General features: G+C 47.2%; 1 protein-coding gene across 1 annotated transcript; it reads left to right on the top strand.

Annotated features, from left to right (window-relative positions):
* Window positions 1-317: 317 nt before the first annotated feature.
* On the top strand, window positions 318-23,904 carry kpna3 (karyopherin alpha 3 (importin alpha 4)). Its single transcript, XM_062527438.1, has 17 exons — window positions 318-738; window positions 5,260-5,304; window positions 9,471-9,560; window positions 9,829-9,858; window positions 10,125-10,177; window positions 10,478-10,573; window positions 13,177-13,262; window positions 13,851-13,937; window positions 15,654-15,823; window positions 17,698-17,742; window positions 18,079-18,210; window positions 18,617-18,745; window positions 18,869-18,973; window positions 19,764-19,835; window positions 20,433-20,595; window positions 20,868-20,962; window positions 21,325-23,904. Exons 1-17 carry the CDS (start codon window positions 670-672, stop codon window positions 21,421-21,423), a joined length of 1,566 nt encoding a protein of 521 aa, XP_062383422.1. The 5' UTR covers window positions 318-669; the 3' UTR covers window positions 21,424-23,904.

The following is a 23,904-nucleotide window of genomic DNA, read 5'->3' as shown; positions in this document are numbered from 1 at the left end:
ACATACTGCAAACGTTTCTATCTAAATGGACCAAAAAGGCTACAGTGATTTAAGACATAATGCTGCATTTAAAACCATTAGCCCACTATATGGATTAATTGACGAAAATATGTGGGGTAGCCGGAGACCTTAAATTCTCTGTCCCGGTTTTTGTGGCAGTAGTTTTTTGGAGCTGTGTCCTTTGGCGCAACAACACGTTGAGTTTTTAGTGTATGATGTCTCTGAATGGGTGGGTCAGTTTGTGGATCATGCGCAAGTTTACGTAGACTGACGTAAATACACTTTGCGAAGAACTCCTCCTTTCCCTTTGGTGCAAATTAGCGTCGTGGCTAACAGAGTTATTGCAGATCTACAATCGTGAAACTACGAGTAGGTTTTAGGGTATAACCGATTCACAGTGAAAGGACTGCACATTGGTGTTATCATCTGTAACTGTGTTATGGGTGACGATTGTGATACAGATGTGCCTAGAATTTAATGAGAGGTAACCGGTTAGCTTAGGTCTTGGGTCTTCCCCCAGATTGAGCTCCATCGCTTGACTCCTCCTACTGGTTGCTCCTGCCCCACCACGCTCTGTCACGGTTGGTCGTCCACCTCTCGGCTTCACAGCAGAGCTTCTCCCTTCCCTCGCCGGAGCTCTGAGCGTCGGAATAGATACAGAACACAGCCATGGCAGAAAACGCCGGCTTGGAGAACCATCGCATTAAGAGCTTTAAAAACAAGGGGCGAGATGTTGAGGTAAGTGAAGACAATATTGAGTTTGTGGTCGTGATGAAGTGACGTGGATTGGTAGATTTAGGAGAAGAGGATTCTCGATTTTTAACAAGTGTGTCTCGGATGCTATCTGGCTACAATATGAGAAACCCTGATTCCGGAACACACTCCACCACCACCACCACCAGCTGCCACCATCATGCGGAGCGGGTGCGGCCTACCTGGAGGCCTTCTTTAATCGAAGTGATCTAACGTTAGAATTAGTTAGCTGCCTTTCTCAAGTCGTTTTGCACATGTAGCTGATAAGGTTAAGTGACCATCGGTCATAATCACCCCCAGGTTTACAGAAAGAGGGGCTTTGGATGTGTTCAAAAATAATCAGCTGCAGTATTTTAACGTTAACTCAAACTGTGCAGCCTCTCGGACAGTTAGCAATTTAGTTAGCTAACATTAGCTAACGTGAGTTAAGTGTGGTATTTGCAAGGCCACTTGTTTAGTCAGCGATATGGTTTGTGAACCTTCATAATGTTGAAGTCTTCCACAGTGACCACTTTGACATTATGATATTAATAAATCTATTTGCTGAATGTGTAATGTACACTGCCAGCTGTAATTTGTGTGTTCACATCACGTTCCTTATTGATGGGCTGCTAATGCTGGCAAGCTAACTAGGATTACAGCAGTAGCTGCTATAGCCTTAGCATATGTGTGTAGCTAAATAACCTCCTTTATCATTCGTTAACACCCTAAAGAGCCTAACGTTAGTTGAAAATTAAGATCATAGGCACAGCCGAACATGGGTATGTGGAATACCTTTCGGTGTTGATGGCCGTACAAAGTGCTTATAGAAACGACTGTCTGTCTTTCTCTCTGTTTTTTAAAATCTGGGTTACTTGTGCTAACATCTAAAAATTGTAATCGCCGTGTTGCTATGGAGCGTTAGCTAATGCCACCTCGCAAACCAGTTAGCTGTCTGACCCATAACGACTTCGGTTACGTTTGCTAAAGCTATCATGTGTAGCAGCTAGTTGTTTGAATTTAGCTTGGCTGACTATCGTTATAACAAACAATCTCATTTTGTATGTAACGTAGTGAGGAAAAGACATGTCACTCTGTCACCGTACCTAGCCAATGGCAGTGTTGCATAAATATTTTGGCTAAAGTAACATTAGGTAACGTTAACGTTATATTTCTCGTCGACATTACAAACTTGTATTTTTTTCGACAGCAGCTAACGTTAACGTAATATTAGCCCATATGTTATAGATCTTAAGATGTGTGATGATAGTAATGTAACATATGATCATGTAAGTTAGCTAACTTTAATTTATCACATGTCTTAGCCACAGAGAGACATTCTCTCAACATGGCCTTAGCGTTTGCGTGTTAATTCTTGCCATAACGTTAGTCTAGTCATGTAATCTAACGTTGACGTTATGATAGTTAGCACAAGCTGTCTTCTTTTAGCGTTAGCTCTTATGGCTAGCACTAACGTTATAGCAGCTTGTGTGATGTTCCGACAGGCCAATCTTGCGAATTGATCACTTGCTGAGAAGACATTGAATAACTTATTTCAAACGTTAACTTGGGCTATGTATCTTTGCCCCAAATACCCCAAATCATTTGCGACTCATCAAAAAATGAGGACGTCGTTTAATCCACTGAGGAGTGGTGTTCGATGCCTGATGGAAGGAGCCGCAGTGTCCGCCATAGGAACAACTCGGATTCTGCCCCTTTCACATTATTATGATGAAAATATTATTATTGTATTAAATACAAGCTAAGTTTCATATTCCAAGTAAGCGGCATTTCTGTGTAATGCGCCAGATGTCTTAGTTTATGGCTCCTCAGGGGGAAAATAACACCTTAGAGAAGTCCAGAATGCCATGTTTGGCATATTGTATGTATCTCTACGTTAGAATTTTAGTGTAACTTTAGGTGAAGCTTATGGTTGTCCTGATGCAAGCTCTCCCAGCTTAAGAAGCATGACCCAGACATGCCCCAATATTACACATCTTTGCCTGAATGTAATGGCACCTCCTTTTAGATCTTTGTTAATGGTGTGTTTTGTGTGAAAGACCTGACTGACTAACCCCTGACAGTTCATCAGATTGATGGCTCAGGTATAATGGAATTGTTGTCTTGGGTATCAAATGAAAACCCCTTGAACCAGTGCAAAAGCCATTCAGCAGCTAAGAGTCTTTTGATTGCTGATCATTCAGATAACTGAAATTAGGTTGAACCACAGTTGGCGACACCTCCGATAACATAAGTATGCCCGCTGTGTGTGAGTGTAAATATGTGCGAGGGCGAGTTAGATTGGTTGACTGAAATTGAGTCAGAGTGATTACAGGTAAGTAAACAAAGCGCAAAAGGTCAGAGGATAACATTGCAGTCTATCCATACACTTCATGTAATGTTAACTGCGCAGAGTGATATGGGAGCTTCTGCATCCATATAGATTACTCAAGGTATTGTGGCTGTACTCTAAGCATTAAAACTCGCGTTGTGTGCTTTGTCTAACTCGGCACCCCAGCTCCATATCTCATAATGTGTCCCCTTTCCTTGGAGGATGGGGGGTGGGAAAAGAGGCCGAAGTTTGTTTGGTGTGCGCTATATTGGGCAATGTTGATTGGGAGGGGTCTAGGTTTTCATGGTGGTTGTTTTGGGGCAGTGTGACTTGCACATGGCCTGGAACACACAGGGGCACCAGACGGAGCCAGCAGCTCCGCTGCAAGTTATTCCAAGAATCTTAAGGGCCCAGACTCAGGTTTCTGGCCCAGCAGCGGGCCTCTGGGCTGGGGTAGCAGTCCCGGGGGCTCAGTCAGCTTACGGAGCTCTGCCTCGAGGGTGTCTGGCCCTCTGGATGGACTTTAGTCAGTCAGGGCAGAGCTTAGCACAGTTGGCGAGAGGGCTAGCAGCACGCCTACAGAGGGATTGCTGAGTTATTTGGGATTACCGAAGTGCTCACTTGCAGTCAGATAGTAGTGCAGTATTGATGTGCGGTACTTTACTTTAGATTAAGTACACGGTTTGTGAGAGTGTTGTGGAAGTGAGGCGTTCTCTCTGCATGGGGTATTAAATTGGTGGGCACCAGAGCCCACAAATTCAGTGCAGGAAATGCCCCTGAGATGCTGGTTTTACAACCTGACGATGGATCTAATCCTGTGTTTAAATGCAGACGCCATTATTACACATGATTAGCACTCATTAATGTGGTTACACACACACACACACACATGCAGTTGTCTTCCCAGCAATCCCAAGCTGTTGTCCCTCTGTGCTTGCTGTGATGTGATTCATCTTCTTTACTCTTCTTTATACACAGCAGTGCTGTGCACATGATCATGACTAAACACACACATCTGCATTCAAGATTAGCAATACACACACACACACACATACCTCTACTCTAATTAATATGTATATAAACACCATCCATGGAATAGGCTACTTAACACTGCACATTCTCACAGAGAAGTAATCTCCGTTTATCGCTCTGAGATGCATGATCTACACCAAGGGCAGCTGCCGCGATACAAATGCCTTAGAGAGAATCAGTAAGCCGACACATGATGTCTACCGCACTGATGCGTCCTTAACATCCCTTCATTCAAAAGGCTTCTCATCAGAACGTTGTTGGAAAGCGTTGTTCTCCTGCGGATAGTAAGCCCCTCCTGGTATGCCTGGTGAGTGGTGGGGTTCCCCTCTCATGGTGACCCAAGTGGCACCCTCCTTCCTCAGCCCCTCCTGTGCACCCCACCCCCTGGCATAGGTGATATTTTTCTCCTCTATCTGGTTGCGTAAAGGCTGTTTGCAGCTCTTGCTGAAATAAGAACCCAGCCGCTCCATCACAAGGTCTAATCCGATCCAGCCACACTGGGCCCTCAACCCCGCTACCTCCAGCTCTTGTGGAAAGCTCTGGATACAGTGTGTGTGCGCGTCCGTGTCTGTCTGTGTCCTCGTGCACACGCGTATGTACCTACGGATTCTGGTTGCACATGGGCTGTGTAGCGTTCAAGGCTGGCTTAAGCACATGATAGAATTTAGCCGTAAGGGAGTTTTTGCCTTGTTGCGACACACACACACAGACACAGACAGAGACCATGCATATTACACACTCTTCTGTGTGTTCTGTCACTGTCCTGTTATGCAACTCCATAAAACACCTCTTCTCAGTAACTAGTCACTGTGCTATGTTCTCCTGTGTGTGGATACATGATCACAACATGCACTAGTGTGCAGAATACAACTGAGTGACAGCTGGCCTCTATGGTTGCCTTAGCGACAGCCGCTCGGTGTCTTTGTTCTTGGTGGTGGCCAGGCATCCCCAGTGCAGGCCATTTGTTCCTGCTGGTTCTTGGTTCCTCTGCGGGACTAGGTTCCAGTAGCATATTTTGATGGACATGGTAGAGGTTTGTGTTTGGTTAGTATCCTGGGGTTATGAATATGTTTATCTATGAAGACTGATTCTGTGCGTAATTATTATAATTTAATTATCGTTCTGGGTTTTGGAGGTTAACTTTGTGTTTTACTCTTTTTCAGACTATGCGAAGACACCGTAATGAAGTGACAGTAGAATTGAGAAAGGTAAGTAGCCCAAGTATGTGTGTGTGCTGTGGATGTGAAAGATGTGTGTGTTTTGATGATGCACATGATTTTGTATTTGTTGAAGTAAGTTGTGCTGTGCTGGCTGTTGCCCAGCCTGTCAGATTGTTTCTAGTTTCACCTAAAAAAAACTTTAATTTTCATAAAAGAAAAACACACAAATCGGACTTTGCCTCTCTGCTGCCAGTTTGCATATGATGCATGTATTTGTATAGATTTTTCTGTGAAGAACGAGCCAGATGCGTCATTAGTTTCCTGCCCAGCCTAGAATGTGTTAAACCTGAGTCTTTTATGTGCACACAACACTAACAGAGAAAGTAGTCAAACAGCACCAATATAGAGGAACATGTGACGAGAGGCCCTCAAAAGGCTTTTGGTTTTGCTTTGAGAGAAACCCCCACCACCCCCCCCCACCACCCTACACACACACACACACACACACACACACACACACACACACACACACACACACACACACACACACCACCACTACCTAGTGTTGACCCCATCACACACTCCCCCTAGTTTCAGCCAATTGTGCCCTGCCCTGATGACCTCCTCCTGCTGCTTTTGTGACGGACAGAGATAGAGACGGAGATGTGACTCCAGTCCTGAGCACATCCTGTGTAGTGGAGGTTCTCTTGGGTTCTCCATCCAGAGCACTTCCTGTGTAGTGGAGGTTCTCTTGGGTTCTCCATCCAGAGCACATCCTGTGTTGGGGAGGTTCTCTTGGGTTCTCCATCCTGCCGCTCTCCGTGGGACTGCATTATCTGCATTGTTGTCTTGTCATGTGGCTAAGGAATGTGGACATGAAGCGATGTTGCAAAACCACTTGAACATATAGTGACATGCTTGCGGTTGCTGAGCGTTAAACTTGGTTTAACATGAGGCTCATCAATGTCAGTTTGATGTATCCAAGGAACATTTCAAGCCCAAGTGATCCAATTCTTTACATGGGTGGGATATTTCTGTGCGTTGCACAGAAACAAGTTTATCACATCACTCAGCAATGAGATAGAATTGTTTGAATTCATCAAATTCATGACTTTGTTTGAATTCATCAAATAATATGGTCTGAGTGGTGAACTATACTGCTGCTGCTGCTTTGTTATTTCCAGTGTAATACCCACCGTGGAGGTATGTGGTGATGTGTGTGTGTGTGTGTGTGTGTGTGTGTGTGTGTGTGTGTGTGTGTGTGTGCACACGTGCTGCATGTGTAAATCAGTAGCTGTGTTAGGGGGAGAGAGAGAGATTGATAAGGATGGAGAGATAGAGGCCAGGCTTGTTGGGAGCGTTGCGTTGCGTGGCTCTCTGATGGTATCAGGGCTGCAGTGTGTGGGCGGCTCGGTGTTGCGAGAGCGTGGGAGGGAAGCGGAGCATTCTGGGACTGTGGAGGACCGAGCAGGGGCAGAAGCGCTTTAATCTCGCCTGCTACTTTGCCTGCGGCACCGCAGGACGCCGTGGTCCGACAGCAGTTAGTGTTTGTTGCTCGCCGCTCACATCAAACGCCAGTGGCGGGAGTAATGGCAGATGGGAAATGCAGAAATGTTATGTTCAACACCGCGCACACACACACACACACACACACACACACACAAAACCAAGGGCCGTCTGAGCATCGGAGGCCGCTCTACTTCAAATGGAGGCTGTTGCCATGCCAGTTCCCCTTTTGTGGGTGAGTCATTTCCACAGGCTTCTGCACTGGCCACGGTGCAACGTTTTTGGCCTCGTCCACTTTACTCCCTTAGACCCCTCCCATCTGAGTCACCCACTCACCCTTGACCCTATGTGGCATATAGGCAAACACTGGACACTAAATGTCACTTTTGAGCTTTGCACTTGATGCTCCTCCCAGCTTTCCATGGCAGACCAGTTGTAGCATAGCACCATGGCAGTTATCAAGTGATCTGTCACACAGCTCTGGTCATCCAAAGCCATAATGGTATCTGGTCTGTATTGGGTGAGGTGTGAATGTGTAATGTGTTTATTTCAAGACCGTCGTCATGATATGGTAATTGAGCTGTGAGCTGCCCGCACCGGCAAAGTAGACCATCTGGATGAGCTTGGCTGAGTTGTTGTGCGAGTTTTTAAACTTGTTTTGTTTTCTTTCGAAAATGCGCATGCTAACTGTAATGTTAATTTGCCCCTGTGGTCAGTATCATCCAAGCTCTTAGGCGTACTCATCCACAAAACACCAGCTCACACTAGCATTATGCCTGCATCAGGTGAGGATTACAGAAAGGCCAGTTTAGGCTGGCGCGGTCCCAAGACCACATCAGACTGGCAACACTCAACAGCCAGACCAGGTAATGTGGACAATGCCCCAAATCTCATCTCAGACAGACATTCCATCGACCTAAAATCAGCCTATCTGCGCCTGTCTTTCAAATTGGTGCTTCACTGAATCTTTGGCTCTGTGTGTCTGTTGAGCAGCAGTTTTTGATTGGGCCCCAGTTGGGCTGAAGAGATCAGTGGCCACATCGAGTAATCCAAATTAAGCCGGACAGTTCACAGATTTTTAAATCATACTTAAATCACCTTACCTTGGCCTAGCTTTCTAGCTAGCCTAAACCAGCTATTTCAGACAGTTCAACTGTTTCTAACGCCTCGGCCTTGTGTGATTGTTTCTGCCATGGAGGCTGAAGGAGAAGCAGAGTGTTTATGCCGGGCCCCCCCTGTCGGGTTGAATCTCCGCTCCCGCTATTGTTCCGCTGGTGGGTCCCCAGCCCTGAGTGGCGTAGCTGCAATATGATGCATGGTGCTGTCTGTCCAGCTGAATAGCCCCTGACTCGGCTCAGTGGCGCTGTGCAGGGATTGCAGAGTGGGTTGGCTCCATGCACAATGGGGCTGGGGCTGGGGCTGACGCACGCAGCCAGAGTGAGTTGCTGAAGGGGAGGAAGTTCGGCCGGGGCTGACTGGATCTGGGTCACCCCCTCTACCCCTCTCTCTCACACACACACACACACACACACACACACAAACACACACACCCTCAACCTCGGCCCCCGTCAGAAGGGTCCTGGCTGTACCCCAGCAACCCTAGCCGAAGGGTTTCCCTCCCTCCCCTGAGCTGGCTCCCAGCCAAGCAGGTCACCTCTTGCACAGGCATCACAAGCTGCCGCCAGGGGCTGTACACCACCGCACACAGGTACGCCTCTGCTCCACTGCCACAGCCTTCCACCTGTCACTCACAGCCCCCCCGACCAATCCGTAGCACCTGACTTGGTCAGTTGGCATTCTCTGGCAGGCTGAAGGATGGAGCAACTCTGGCACTTAGCTGCGTCCAGTTATGTCTCTGACTCTGGCATTGCTCCAGTTTGGCTGGTGTGGTGCAGCGAGGGGCCTGGACGGGAGGGAACTTGTGCTGTAGGTCCAGGGAACTTTGGGTCTTTGTCAGTGACACAGCAGTGCTGGCCTTATTTGGCTGTCAGACACACGCAGGCTTACATGAGCAAAAGAGGTTGGGAGAGGGGGCTAGAGAGAGAGAGCGGGAGAGAGAGAGAGAGAGAGAGAGAGAGAGAGAGAGAGAGGGGGAAGGGGAAGTGGAGAGGGAGGGGAGGAAGAAAATAGATAGAGAGAGCAGCACATTCCTTCCTGCACACATTCCTCCTGAGTCAGTCGTCCCGCATTCATTTTCCCCTTTTTTTTTCTTCTTCTTTTCTTCAGCGCTCTTTCTCTCCCTGTAAGCTGACTCATGGTCTGAATGTGTGCATGTCTGAATCCACCCTTAACAACACACACACACACACACACACGCACGCACACAGAGACACACACAGAGACACACAGACACGGCAGTATTCATTGCAGTCCTGACATTTAGCAGTGTTAAGACTGGGCTAGTTTTGCCTGTCTGGCATCAATGTGACATCACTGCATTGGGTTGCTGGTGGGACTCTCTCTCTCCCTCCCTCCCTCCCTCCCTCCCTCCCTCCCTCCCCTTGTTTCTGCTGTTTGGATGTCAGACACAGACTTCACTACCGCTCACCAACGAAAGCAGAAGTCTGGCTCTTCTTCATCTCTCTTTTCTCCTAGAGCAGTGGGAGCCTTGGCTTTCCAAGTGTTCTTGTGGTGTAGTGTGAGTGTGTGTGTGTGTGTGTGTGTGTGTGTGTGTGTCTGTCCTAATCTAAATTGTGTTCTCATTGCAGAACAAACGAGATGAGCACCTGCTGAAGAAGCGCAACGTTCCTCAGGAGGAGAGCCTCGAGGACTCAGACGTCGACTCGGACTTCAAAGGGGTGAGAGAGAGAACGCACGCACGCCCGGGCACACGCGCACACACACACACACACACTTCCCAAACTCATATACACACACACACACACACACACACACACACACATATTCACACCTTAATTGTCACACATGTCTGGATGGGATTTCCTGTTTTTGCCTTGCGTGTTGTACTGCAGCCTGACTTAAAAATGTCAGACAGGATGTCCAAGACTGAGATTGGAATAGTCTGTGTGGTCTAAACGCAGCTCCTTTCTGCTTTTTCTATTTCAGCAAAATGTAACACTAGACGCCATCCTACAGGTCAGCAAAGCTCTCTCTTCACACTCCTGCATTGTGTGTTTGTGAGTGTGTGTGTGTGTGTGTGTGTGTGTGAAAGGAGAGTTGTGGGTGACCAGTTGAGGGTGAAGGGCAATGCACAAGTGACCACTGTAGGGCCGACGGCTATGTATGTGTTTGTATATGCATGTGCGTGGGTGTGTGTGTTTTTTTTTCTTTCTTTCTCTCGCTCTCCCCGCTGTATGTAGTCGTTCATTTTTCCTGTTCTCTCTGCTCTCTGTGGTCTCTAGAACGCCACCAGTGACAATGCAGTCGTACAGCTCAGTGCCGTGCAGGCAGCCAGGTAAGATGCCTAAAGCACTCACTCACACACACACACACACACACACACACACACACACACACTCTCACACTCTCTCACTCACTCACAGAGCGCCGCCGCTTTCAGAGTACATGTCCCCCATCACAAGGAATGACCTAAATGCTTTCTCAGTTAAAATGATGTGAATGGGTTTTTATGCATTTACTCACTGACTGACTGCAAGTGCAGTATTGTTTTCCTATGTTTAAAAGATGATTAAAAAAAGATTATTTGACTGCTGTCGATGTGGTGTGACGCTAATCGCCTTTCCTTCCCCTGCAGAAAATTACTCTCCAGTGATAGAAACCCGCCCATTGATGACTTGATCAAATCTGGAATCCTCCCCATTCTAGTAAAATGCCTGGAAAGGGATGACAAGTGAGTATGCTGAATGAGATCGACCTTACCTAGTGTGTGTGTGTGTGTGTGTGTGTGTGTGTGTGTGTGTGTGTGTGTGTGTGTGTGTGTGTGTGTCCAAGTCCAAATGCGAGGGTGGTTGAGAGCGTTCAATAGAGAATGGAACGAGTGGGAAAAGAACAACGAAGCCCCTTAAGTGGCAGCCCATCCTCCTGCAGGCCTGATGCTCTCTGACGCTCGTGCTCTCTACTCCTCTCTTAAAATCTCTCTCCCTCCCTCCTTCCTTCTCTCTCTTTCCCTCTGTCTCTCTCTTCCCCACACTAAAACTGTCTTTCTCGCCCTCCTTCTTTCTCTCTCTTATCCTCTCTGTCTCTCTCTCTTTCTCACCCTCCTGCTCACCCTCCCTCCTTCTCTCTCTTTCCCTCTATATTCCTCTTTCTCTACCTCTCTCAACCCCTCACTCAAAGTCCTGTATTTTCTCTCCCTCATCCTCTCTCTCTCTCCCACCCTCTCTCTCTCTCTCCCTCCTTCTCTCTCTCTCCCTCCTTCTCTCTCTCTCTCTTCTCTCTCTCTCTCCTCTCTCTCTCTCTCTCTCTCCTTCTCTCTCTCTCTCTCCCTCCCTCTCTCTCTCTCCTCTCTCTCCTCTCTCTCCTCTCTCTCTCTCCCTCTCTCTCTCTCTCTCCCTCGCTCTGACCTCCTCTGCATGACTGCTTCAGTGAGAGCGCGGGAGAGCTGTGGTTCTGCCCTGCTGCTCTGGCAGCCCTGCAGTCGTTCCTCGCACACCGACACTGAGAGAGAGAGAGAGAACAAGAGAGAGAGAGAGAGTGAGAACAAGAAAGTGAAGGATAGGTTGGGCGAGAGCGTGAGTGAAGGATAGGTTGGGCGAGAGCGTGAGTGAAGGATAGGGTGAGCGAGAAAGCGTGAGTGAGCGAGTGGGGGGGGGGGGGATGGGTTGCAGGTGGTGGTTGTGGTGGTGGTGGTGGTGTGGGGGGGGGGGGGGGGGGGGGGGTGGGTTGCAGGTGGTGGTTGTGGTGGTGATGGTGTGGGGGGGAAGGGAAGACAGGAGGGACTCCTTAGGCCTGAGCTGGGCCCAGTGACGTGAGAAGAGGGAGATTTCTGTTTTGACGCAGTTGCCAAAGGCCCCTGTGACTAATCCAGCAGGCAGTGGGGGAGGAGCGAGGAGGAGGAGGAGGAGGAGGCAGGACGTAGCCGAAGAAAAGGGCTTGAGCGCCAGGAACAGTGGACTTGAGCTCTCAGACATTGCTGAAATGCCTCATTCCTCAACTGAAAAAAAAAACAAAAAATGGCATCAACGTTTAACAAGCCTCTGCTCATATAAAGCTGCCTCTGTTTGTTATGAGAAGGAGCCGTTGGCCACTTAAGGCTTTCTCAGTCTGGCTCACCCAAGAATCTGGATTAAAAAAATGTCAGCAGTTCACCGTGTTGTCTGTCCATATCGGAGTTCGAAAGATCAGAGTGGAAACGGCCTGTCCAGCACAGCTGTTATCGTTTCGCTGTTTACAGAATTTTCAAGAACTGGCCTTGCTAATTTTGGTCTTAGTTCAGATACTGCGAGCTTGAATTTGGGCCATTATAATCTAGTGTTCTTTTTTGAGAGTATATTTGAATAGACCTGTCCAGCCCTCACCATTTTTTGTCTGGGACCCCTACTGGTTATGGTGGTTAGAGTTTGAATGGGGGAAGCCCCATAACGATATATCAGAACCTTGAGTATCTGCATACATCTCTAAAAAATAAAACAAATCGGAAAAACAACATGGACACAGGATAATAGCACGTTTCCTAGGCTCTCTAGTGCTAAGTAGGGAAATATTTCTGTTTGAGTTCTGTCATGTTTGCAATTGTTTGTATGATGCTGGCTACAGTTAGGGGGTTGTGGCGTTATCAGTGATGTTGTAGCTACTGTTCACATGTTCATGCATATGTCCTCATGGCATGTTCTTCCAATTTTATTTGTGATAACTTTTATCTTTTATGGATGGGATCAGATTGCTTGTTTTATTGTCCTGTATCCAGTCCAATCATTTTGGCATGTATTGAACTGATACTGATGCTGAATATTATGGGCTGGCCTGGCACACCCCTAGTGATCATGAGTAATCGTGATGATTAGTCATATCCTTATGCTACGGGCTGCTCTGCTCCTTAGGCTCCTTAGGGTTGGCTAGGTGTGGTGCAGACGTGTGTGTGTAGACTCTCTCTCTCACTCACACTCACTCACATTCACACTCACTCACTCACTCACTCACTCACTCACTCACTCACGCACACACACACTCTCTCTCTCTCTCTCTCTCTCTCTCTCTCTCTCTATCTCTCTCTCTGCTTGGAAGCAGAATCCATGCCGTCCTAAGCTTCATTGCATGGCGCCCCAGTGCATCTTGGGAAAGGCCCAGACGAGGCAGTCAGCCGGGAAGGGATGCAGGAGGGGGTTGCTCTAGTTAAACCAATATTGATCCTGGATGGAGACGTGTGTGTGTGTGTGTGTGTGTGTGTGTGTGTGTGTGTGTGTGTGTGTGTGTGTGTGTGTTGGTTGATTATTAGTCTTTGGCCCTGTGGGAGTCTGGTCTGAAAGCCTGTCTGACCTCCTGCTCTCTCTACAGTCCCTCGTTGCAGTTCGAGGCAGCCTGGGCCCTGACCAACATCGCATCCGGCACATCCGCACAGACCCAGGCCGTGGTCAAGTCTAGTAAGTGTATGTATGCGTGTGTGTGTTAGTGTGTCCGTGAAGGGGAGGGAGGTCATTTTGGTTACTGTTAAGCGGCATTCACACCAAGAACGATAACAATGACTATTAAAAGCGCCCACACTGACCAACGATAACGGTTAGTCTCTCCTCGTTTTAATGAATGTGATGGCTTGTTTGTTTATCGTTATCGTTCTTGGTATGAATGCCACTTTACTCTTGTTACTGACATTGGGAATGATTGATAGAGAACATGTGTCTCAACTGGTTTATATAAAAATGTCACTGGATGGAAGCAAGCATTAGTGTTTTTCTGTTTTTTTCTCACTTTTTGATGATTCTCTTTGAGTAGTTAGGGCTGCCATGGTACAGTGAGCCTATGGTTCAGTGGGGACAATATAATACCGTTTTTCCATCATGTGACTAAATCAGAGTCAGTAACCACCAGGTGCAGATGGGATTCTATTAACGTTCTTACTGTTGTTGTTATTGCGTACCATTTGGCTTGAGAAAGTACCATGTACCTAATAGTAACTGTCATCTTACTGTCCAATCGTGTGTGTGTGTGTGTGTGTGTGTGTGTGTGTACAGATGCAGTTCCCCTGTTTCTGCGGCTGCTCCACTCTCCCCACCAGAACGTGTGTGAACAGGCCGTGTGGGCGCTCGGCAACATCATCGGTGAGTAGTGATTTCAGATGAGTCATTCAATTCTGCACCATGCAGCTGTGTGTGTGTGTGTGTGTGTGTGTGTCTGTGTCTGTGTGTGTGTGTAGTAACAGAGATTACAGAGAGCTGGCTGATTCCAAAACTTGGTTTAACAAGAAACAGTTTCATTTTGTATCTCAGTTATGATTCGGATGATTGCAGTCAGTCGTGATTGTGCACAGACATCACTATCGCATCTTGCACACTTGGTTGCACTCCGAGTGGTCAGGAATGCACCATCAGCTCATCAAGTTCTCAGTTAGATGGGCCAAGGCCAGTGTTGTCTTCAGTGTCAAGTTAAAGGAATAGTTCGGAATTTTGGACATAGGACCTCATTTCCAACTTTACCGAGGTGATATAGGTCGGTGGAGACTGTTTTTATCGCGTTTACCCCCTTCCTTCAGTTGCAGCGTCCCCCTTTGCTAACGCTGGTTCTTAGCTAACACATTTCTACGGTAACATCAGTCTGACATCAACAACAGTCTTACTCACTCCACCGCACACCCGAGACAAGTCAATTAAAACGTCAGACTATCGATATACGTGTCCGTGTTGATAGAATAATTTTAGAAATAAAACTGACCTTGCAACTCAATGATTTATTACATTTTGAGGGACTAGTTTCTCAATATCAATCCGCCACTGCCATACACGGAACAAAGTAGGCTATTGCAATGCGATGCAAGGTTAGTTTTATTTCTAACATTGTTCTATCAACACAGGCATGTGCATCGATAGTCTGACGTTATAATTTATTTGTTTCGGGTGTTCTGTGGAGTGTTTTCAGTGGCAGGCTGGATGTTACCGTTGACTTGCGTTATCTCGGCACCCGGTTAGCACGAGATGAACGCTGCAAGTCAAGGAAGGGCAGAAATTCACTGAAAATGGTCTTCACCGACCTATATCACCCCGACTAAGTTGGAAATGAGGTCCTATGTCCAAAATTCCGAACTATTGCTTTAAGGCCACCTCACTTGACACTCAGATATAGCTTTAAATACTACATCACGTTTTTGTCTTTTTTCTGTCATGGTACACTGTACACCCCCCCCCCCCCCCTCATTAGTGCTCCATCAGAACTGTGTAGATGTGAGGCCACCTGTTCTAGACCTAGTTAGACTCGCACTCCTAAAAAGTGTATTTGCCCTCCGCTGACTACTAAATGGCACTGAACTGATCTGGCAGAAATCATTGGGATGCAATGCTGTGTTGTTAATCTACCTTACAAGACTAGTGATCACATGCGCGCGCACACACACACACACACACACTCACACTCACACTCACACTCACACTCACACTCACACTCACACTCACACTCACACTCACACTCACACTCACACTCACACTCACACTCACACTCACACTCACACATTCGCACACACACACGGGACGGCAGTGGTCAAAACAGCCTGTGTGGACATCTTTCCTCTGTGCTACTAAGAAATAGCTTTGGTCTCCCCAGGGGTCCAAGTGATTCAGTACGAGGTGGACGCTGTGTGAATGTCTGATTATTTGGCCTTCTCTTGCTCTGCCTTCAGCTGCCTGTAGAATAATCAGTCTGGCTGATGGCAGGCTCACATCAAACTGGTTGCGCTCTAACAAATAAAATAACGCCTCCTTTTTTTTGTTCTCTCCTTTCCTTTCCTTCCCTTCCTTCCTTCCTTCCTTCCTGTGTCGCTTCCTCAGGTGACGGCCCTCAGTGTAGAGATTATGTCATCTCTCTGGGCGTGGTCAAGCCGCTGCTGTCCTTCATCAATCCCTCGATTCCCATCACCTTCCTGCGGAATGTCACCTGGGTCATTGTCAACCTGTGCAGGAACAAGGACCCTCCGCCACCCATGGAGACCGTCCAGGAGGTGTGTGTGTGTGTGTTTGTGTGTGTGTGTGTGTGTGTGCGCATAGATGCTTACATACCTATATTTCTATGGTGGATGAATGTGTGTGTGCACATGGATTCTTAATTGGCTGCCCTGTGACTTGAGTTCAGCGTGTGTGTGTGTGTGTGTGTGTGTACGTGTTGCACATCTGTTGTCTGGTCTAGAGAAGCAGCCCTTGAGTGTTGGCCAGAGTAATCTAGTAATGCACGCTCCAGGCTGACTGAGTGCGGTGCCAGAAGGCTAGTGGCCTGTTGGTGTTTTGTGTAATTAAAGCGCTGAGTTATGGCCGCTTCACAGATGAGGAATATGCTGCAGGAGACTTGGAGCTCGCCCTCTCCACCTGCCTCAGCTCTTACTGATGCTGTTGCCCCACACACACACACACACACACACACACACACACACACACACACACACACACGTGCACTCACTCACCCTAGAGCTCGCCCTCTCCACCTGCCTCAGCTCTTACTGATGCTGTTGCCCCACACACACACACACACACACACACACACACACACACACACGTGCACTCACTCACCCTAGAGCTCGCCCTCTCCACCTGCCTCAGCTCTTACTGATGCTGTTGCTACACACACACACACACACACACACACACACACACACACACACACACACACACACGTGCACTCACTCACCCTAGAGCTCGCCCTCTCCACCTGCCTCAGCTCTTACTGATGCTGTTGCTAGACGCAACACACACACACGCAACACACACACACACACACACACACACACACACACACACACGTGCACTCACTCACCCTAGAGCTCGCCCTCTCCACCTGCCTCAGCTCTTACTGATGCTGTTGCTACACACACACACACACACACACACACACACACACACACACACACACACACACACACACACACACACACACACACACACACACACACACACACACACACACACACACACACACACACACACACACACACATGTGCACTCACCCTAGAGCTCAACCTCGGTAGTTAGTCTGCCTTGGTGCTCTCCACTGGTGTTACCGGATGCATAGAGATGGATCTGCGTTCACACTCATACACACACTACCACCACCACCATCAGAGTATCCTCTCGGCCTCAGTCAGTTTGTTTGCAGATGCTACACACACACACACACACACACACACACACACACACAAACACACAAACACACTCACTCACTCAGCACCAGCTGTAACATAGATCCCTGCTGTGCACCTGCTGGTCAATCATTAAACTGTGTCCGACACAAGCGCGCATAGTCTTGCTTGTGTTGTTAGAGTGACCAATGGGATTGCAGTCTTGGGCTTGGCCATACTGAGCAAGTGATTGTGTGCTTATGTGTGTGGTTTTCAATAAGTCAATGCATTTAAGAGGGAGACTGGAAGATTTAGTGTGTGTGTGTGTGTGTGTGTGAAAAGGGGAGGGAGAGGCTCCATAATTCTGCTTTGTCATACCTGCCTCGTGCCTCTGCCTGTTGGCTTGCAGTACTTCAGCAGGGCTGCTTAATGGGAAAGCTCTCTGAAGCATGTTCAGGGTAGTTCTAGGAATGTGCCTCAATTTGTGTGGCAGGTATTCCCTATGGATTTGCCATACATCTGTGCCAAGATGTGTGCAAGGGAAGTAACTAAATTACATGATTAGCTTGATTAAAAAAAAAAAAAAAAAAAGTGTATTTACAATAGTTCTGCCCTTCACCTTACATACATCAAATCAGTACCCTGAAACATTCCAAGTCCCTTTGGCTGTGGATTAAAACGTCTGCTAAATTCCACTCACCTGCCTGACCTGACTTGGCCTGACCTGAGCTTTCTCTCTGTTTGTTTTTGGACTCTTTGTCTTTCAGATCCTGCCAGCCCTTTGTGTCCTAATATACCACACTGATATAAACGTAAGTTTACCTTTGTCTGATGGGTTATTACTCTAATGTGCTGTGCTTACTAAGCACAGTTATTCAATGTGACCAGTTACTTGTCAATGCTTTTAAGTCTCTCCACTCACCACTGCAATTGAAGAAATAAATATGTATACTTACGTGTGTGTGTGTGTGTGTGTGTGTGTGTGTGTGTGTGTGTGTGTGTGTGTGTGTGTGTGTGTGTGTGTGTGTGTGTGTGTGTGTGTGTGTGTGTGTGTGTGTGTGTGTGTGTGTGTGTGTGTGTGTGTGTGTGTGTGTGTGTGTGTGTGTGTGTGTGTGTGTGTGTGTGTGTGTGTGTCTGTCCTCATGTAGATCCTCGTGGACACAGTCTGGGCGCTCTCCTACCTGACAGATGGAGGCAATGAGCAGATTCAGATGGTCATTGACTCGGGGGTCGTGCCCTTCCTGGTCCCTCTGCTCAGCCACCAGGAGGTCAAAGTTCAGGTAAGGATAAATATACCCCCTCACCAAAATACACTTGCAGATGCACATGCCTGTGTTTTATGCGCACCCTCGACCTCCAGAGAATCCCAAGTTCCTCATCAAGTTCTCAGAGTCAGATGGGCCAAGGCCAGTGTTGAGTCTTTTAAGTGTTGAAAGTTATGGCCACCTCACTTGACACTCAGATGTAACTTTAAATACTACATCAAGAATGCTCTGTCTTTAAAACATGTACTTTCACTGTATTTCTACCTGTATTTTGTAAACAATTAAAAAAAAAAAAAGCTCTATGTCTTGTGTTTGTCAACATTAGTTTTTGACTTATTTCTTACACATCTCTCTGCCCCTCCCCCTGCTTTCATTAATGCTCTTCCCACCCTCTCCTTCCTGCTTGTGTCACTTCCTGTAGACGGCTGCCCTAAGGGCGGTGGGGAACATCGTCACGGGGACGGACGAGCAGACACAGGTGGTTCTGAACTGTGACGTCCTGTCCCATTTCCCTAACCTGCTCACACACCCAAAAGAAAAGATCAACAAGGTTTGTGTGTGTATGTGTGTGTGTGTGAAGAAAAAAATTCTCCTATCATAACCATACAGAATTCCAGTGGTACTTTTCAAATAAGAAGCACTCACCCATTTGCTGTGTGTGGTTGGTCTGCAGGAAGCGGTGTGGTTCCTCTCCAACATCACCGCGGGCAACCAGCAGCAGGTCCAGGCAGTGATCGATGCTGGGCTCATCCCCATGATCATTCACCAGCTGGCCAAGGTGAGGCGCTCTCGCTCCCTCTACTCCACCCACCCCACAGACACCTTCTGCCCCTAGAGTTGCCATCAAACTAAAGATAAGGCTGTAGTGCTACACTGTGACAGTCCTGTCTCATTGCCAAGTGCTTATTTTAAATTCGCTCTGTCATTTTGACTGGACTTGTCACCATTGCAGGTGTTAAGTCTTGACCTGGTGTTGTACGCTATACTGACATTCATGAGTGTTGCATTGCGTTCTGAGAGGGAAATCTGTGGCCACTGTAACACTGGTGATGCCGCCCACTTTGCCACCAGAGTTTACAGGAAACAATAGCAATGCTCCTGCCATTGCTACTACTGTTACCCAGTGCCGTGCCACTGTCATGCCTACTGTGCCACCTCTTCTGCCAAACACTCACACCTGCTCCTCTCACCTCTACTCTCATTCTCTCTCTCTCTCTCTCTCTCCCTCTCCTCTCTCTGCCTCCTGTGTTTCTTTACCCATCATTCTCTCCTCACCACACTCTCTCTCTCTCTCTCTCTCTCTCTCTCTCTCTCTCTCTCTCTCTCTCTCGACATCCCTCTTGCCCATTCCTCTTGCGATTGCATGTGCCACCGGAGCCAGACGCCCATGCCAGTGCCTCCCCACTTTTTCACACTTTGCCAGGGGCCAGGCCCTCATGTCAGCTGCTCACACTGTTGGCTGCAGCTGCTCGCGCACAAATCTTCTGTGATGAAGTGAACGGAGATGCTGCGTGTGTTGTGTCTTCATTGTGTGTGTGTGTGTGTGTGTGTGTGTGTGTGTTGAACAGGGCGACTTTGGAACACAGAAGGAAGCTGCCTGGGCTATCAGCAACCTGACAATAAGTGGCCGAAAGGACCAGGTGGGTGACTTGGCTTTTCTCTCACACACGATTCACTTGCACGTTCTCTCATGGTCACATTTTTTACATTGCCAAGATCTTTCATAAAAAAATCTTAATTGATTGCAATTCTTGAATAAGTATGGAAAAAGTTCAAAAAGGCCTTCTGCTTTAAACGAGAATTAATCTGTTGTGTGACATATTTTAAGAGCCTCCACATTCGTGGATCAGACCCTCTCTGAACTGACTAAATGCCATGCTTCATGCACTCTTGGCACATTGAGAGCAATACTGCCCAGTTTTCACACACAGCTATGGAGCAGTGCTAACTATACTACTCAAAGCACGTTCTAACATTAATGACTGCTTCCCAGAGTTCTATGGATAGGTTAACAAAGGCAGAATATCCACATTGTCAAACCAAAATGGATTAAGAAAAAATGACATTTGTGTCCTTGACAGGCACAACTTTATTAAATTAAACAACAAAAACTGTGATTACTGTGTTGAACACAACTGAGCAACCTTTTGCATAAAAGCTGTGCTTCTATGGTGTGTCCTCTGACTTGTAATGGCTTGACCTGATTGGGTGTTGGTGTTGTGCGCTGTGTTTGGCAGGTGGAGTACCTTGTCCAGCAGAACGTGATCCCGCCCTTCTGTAACCTGCTGTCGGTGAAGGACTCGCAGGTGGTGCAGGTGGTGCTGGACGGCCTCAAGAACATCCTCATCATGGCTGGAGACGAGGCCAGCACCATCACGGACATAATCGAGGAGTGTGGAGGTACCAACAGAACCACCATCATCAGGCTGTAGAATGTTGACTGAGCCAATGGAGGCTTAATAGAACCATAGAACCACAGAACAACACAGAGGACCACAGACTTCATCAGAGTAACAGAACAATTATGTTTATCAGCTATTGCTGATGTTTCTGCTCGGTGTTGGATTGGATTGTACAGTTTATTTTGGTCTTAGTCTAACAGGCAGCTCGTTTGGTTCTGGGTTGATGCTGAAACGTGATTTTTAAAATCTGTTCTGTTGTCTGTTGTTCAGGTCTGGAGAGGATTGAACATCTCCAGCAGCATGAAAACGAAGACATCTACAAACTGGCGTTTGAGATCATCGATCAGTACTTCTCAGGAGATGATGTGAGTAGCTCTATACTGCATCCCTGGAAAAGCACTACCCTGTTCAGCAGAATGACTCTCATCTCCACCATGCAGAAATTGTATACAGTAATTTCCTGTGTATTAGCCACATTGTGGATAAGTCGCAGGACAGTGTTTTATGCAAGTTAAACGAAACAAAACCATATTAGCACCATATTAACTGCCCCTGTGTATTAACCTCCCAGCTGAAGAAGTTTTGCAAAATCGATGTATTAGCCGCGACTAATAGTTGGGAAATTACAGTATGGGAAGTGTGTTAAATCAATCTAATGCTGAGTAGGTAGATCTAGGAACCAGATGGTGTCCTCATCCTCTGATCAAATGCTCTCGTGTCTGTCCAGATCGATGAAGACCCCAGCCTCATCCCTGATGCTACTCAGGGAGGAACCTTCAACTTTGACCCTGCCCCTAACCTGCAGACTAAGGAGTTCAAGTTCTAGGTGAGCGCGTTTGTGGGTGGGCGTGGCCTGCTCCTCACTCCGGCCCCGCCCCCCCGAGACATCGCGCCAACACACCAGATCTACTGGACACACACACACACACACACACACACACACATGCACACATGCAGACATACACACACGCACTGAAGGATCAGCCTCTTCACCACCCATCCTCTCTGATGCTTCTGAACGAATGAACGTATGAACGAATGAACGCAAAAAAAAACAACAACAGAAACCGACCACAGACTGAAAATGATCACCACCCGCCTCCTCCGTCACTCTGCAGTTGCCAAAAAGTTGCTCTTTTTCCTTTTTTTCCCCTTCACTGTTCTCTCTCTCACACACACACACACACACACACTCACTCACTCACTCAATTTCTCATGTAGACTGGAGTCGGAGTCAAACAATTTGCATGAAAGTTACACACACGGACACACACATTCAATCTGAGACGCACACAAAGAAGAAATGTGTGATCAAACCAGGCCTCATGTTCTTGAAGGATGGACTCGTGTGAAATCCTCACTTTGAAGAAGGCAGGAATTCCTTCCCCTCTCGTCAACTCACCCTCCTCCCTCACCTCCACCCCCACCTCAACATATGAAACCTCTGTGCACAGTGTACCAAGAGGCCAGACCCCCCATAACCCAGCCTTGAGAGATACAGGCCTACACTTCCCAGAATTCCTTTGGGGCCCTACTCTCAAGCTGGGGAAGGAGGTTCTCTCCACACCCCTCCTCTTGGACACCATTTTTTTTTCCCCCTCTTGGATGCCAGATTTTTTTTTTTTTTTGTCTGGTCCAAATCTAATGGAGTCATCATGAAAAATACAAATGAACCATGGATGTTGCGTTCAAAAAGAAAATAATGAAAGGAAAAGACAACACACCACACTTGAACAGAGGAGATCATTTTCTTTCAAAAGCGTTGTCATCTGTTCTGATTTTGAACACACGTGAACATGAACATATACATAAACAGCCCGACTCATGCGCACAGGATGGAAGTGAACTCTGTGAGATCGACGCCTGGTGGTAGCCCAGGGCCCCCCCCTCCCACCTCTCCCTCAGGGGCCAGGGAGCCCCACCCCAGCCCCTCACCTGCCCAGAACCACCCACTGCTCCACACCTACCACTGCTGAGTCTGCTGGAGCTCCAGGACCCCCCCACCCAGGAACCCCTGCCCCCCCACCACCACCCTTCCTGTCTGGACCTGCACTGAAAAGAGCCCCTCAGCTGAAGACTGACCCTTCCTCTCACAGACACATACACACCACTTTTTTAGTGTTTTTTCCCCCCCTTCGCTTAGAGGGAGCTCAACTCTCTGCTGTTCATCGTAAGGACAAGAGAGCGAGAGAGCGGCTCAAACACAAGAGTTTGCTGCAGCAGTTGGATTTATCGGGATTACATTATTTTATTTTTTGTTTTAGTACAAGTTTTTTTTTTCTTTCCCTTTTTAGTCTGGAGTGGCAACAGTGACTGCCCCCCCCCCTCCCCTCTCTCTCTCTCTCTCCTCACCCCGAATCATCTGCAGTTACCCCTCAACCCCCAAACCACCCCTACCCCACCACCACCCTTCTCTATTGCCTGTGGCTAGTGGAACTGCGGTATGTGTCACTGCGCTGTGGAGGAACCCGTTCCCGTCGGCAGGGTTCCCGTTTTATTTTTCTTTCGCTTTTTTTTAAACATTTTTATTTCCAATTCTGACATTTTATTTGCAACAAATCTAATTGTACAAAACAAACAAAAAAAGAAACAAACAACAACAAAAAAAATGAAACGTAAACATAACTATCCAACTTTCTGCTCACGTAAGGTCTTTTATGAAGCCGCTGCTGCACCTACAAGTCATTTGGTTGGGACACTTGCAGGCGCTAACCTTGTTTTACTGATGTCTGCAATCACCAGGAATGCTGGTGTAACATGCGTATTTGTGATGACAGAACGCTGTTCTTTGGACATGGGCTTTCTCTCTGTTTGTGACTGGACATTTTCTTTGTTTTCCCTGTGCATTCACTTTGTAAAGGGATTTGGAAAAAAAAAACCGATCTATATATAAATATATAAATATACATTTGGACTAATGTAGTAATGTTTTGGCTGTGAACTACTGAACGAGAGCTGGAGAAACAGCCAGAGCCTCTTGGAATAGCCATTTCTAATTGATGAACAAAAGCTCCTAGCAGGTGTACCTTCCTGACAAATATCTAGACACATAGAAAAGAGCCACTTTAAAGGTAAGAATTTTTCTTTTTTGTCTTGTATCAGAAACGGATACAAGCTTATGCTTGTTGCAAGATTTTACTTGCTAAAGAGAAAAAAAAAAAACAAATATGAAAAAGCGACAGATAGCATTTTGGCCTCTGATTGTTTATATCTTTTTATAAATTTTAGAATCAATTTCTCTTTAAGGTGGCTCATTGTCTCTTTTCAACTCCTGTGCATATTAAAGAAAAGAATGAGTTGAAATTCA

Source organism: Sardina pilchardus, chromosome 23 (assembly GCF_963854185.1).
Source record: "Sardina pilchardus chromosome 23, fSarPil1.1, whole genome shotgun sequence".
In the NCBI taxonomy this organism is placed as follows: domain Eukaryota; kingdom Metazoa; phylum Chordata; class Actinopteri; order Clupeiformes; family Clupeidae; genus Sardina; species Sardina pilchardus.
Note: the sequence above shows the minus strand (reverse complement) of the source record. Positions and strands in the feature narration are given on the sequence as shown.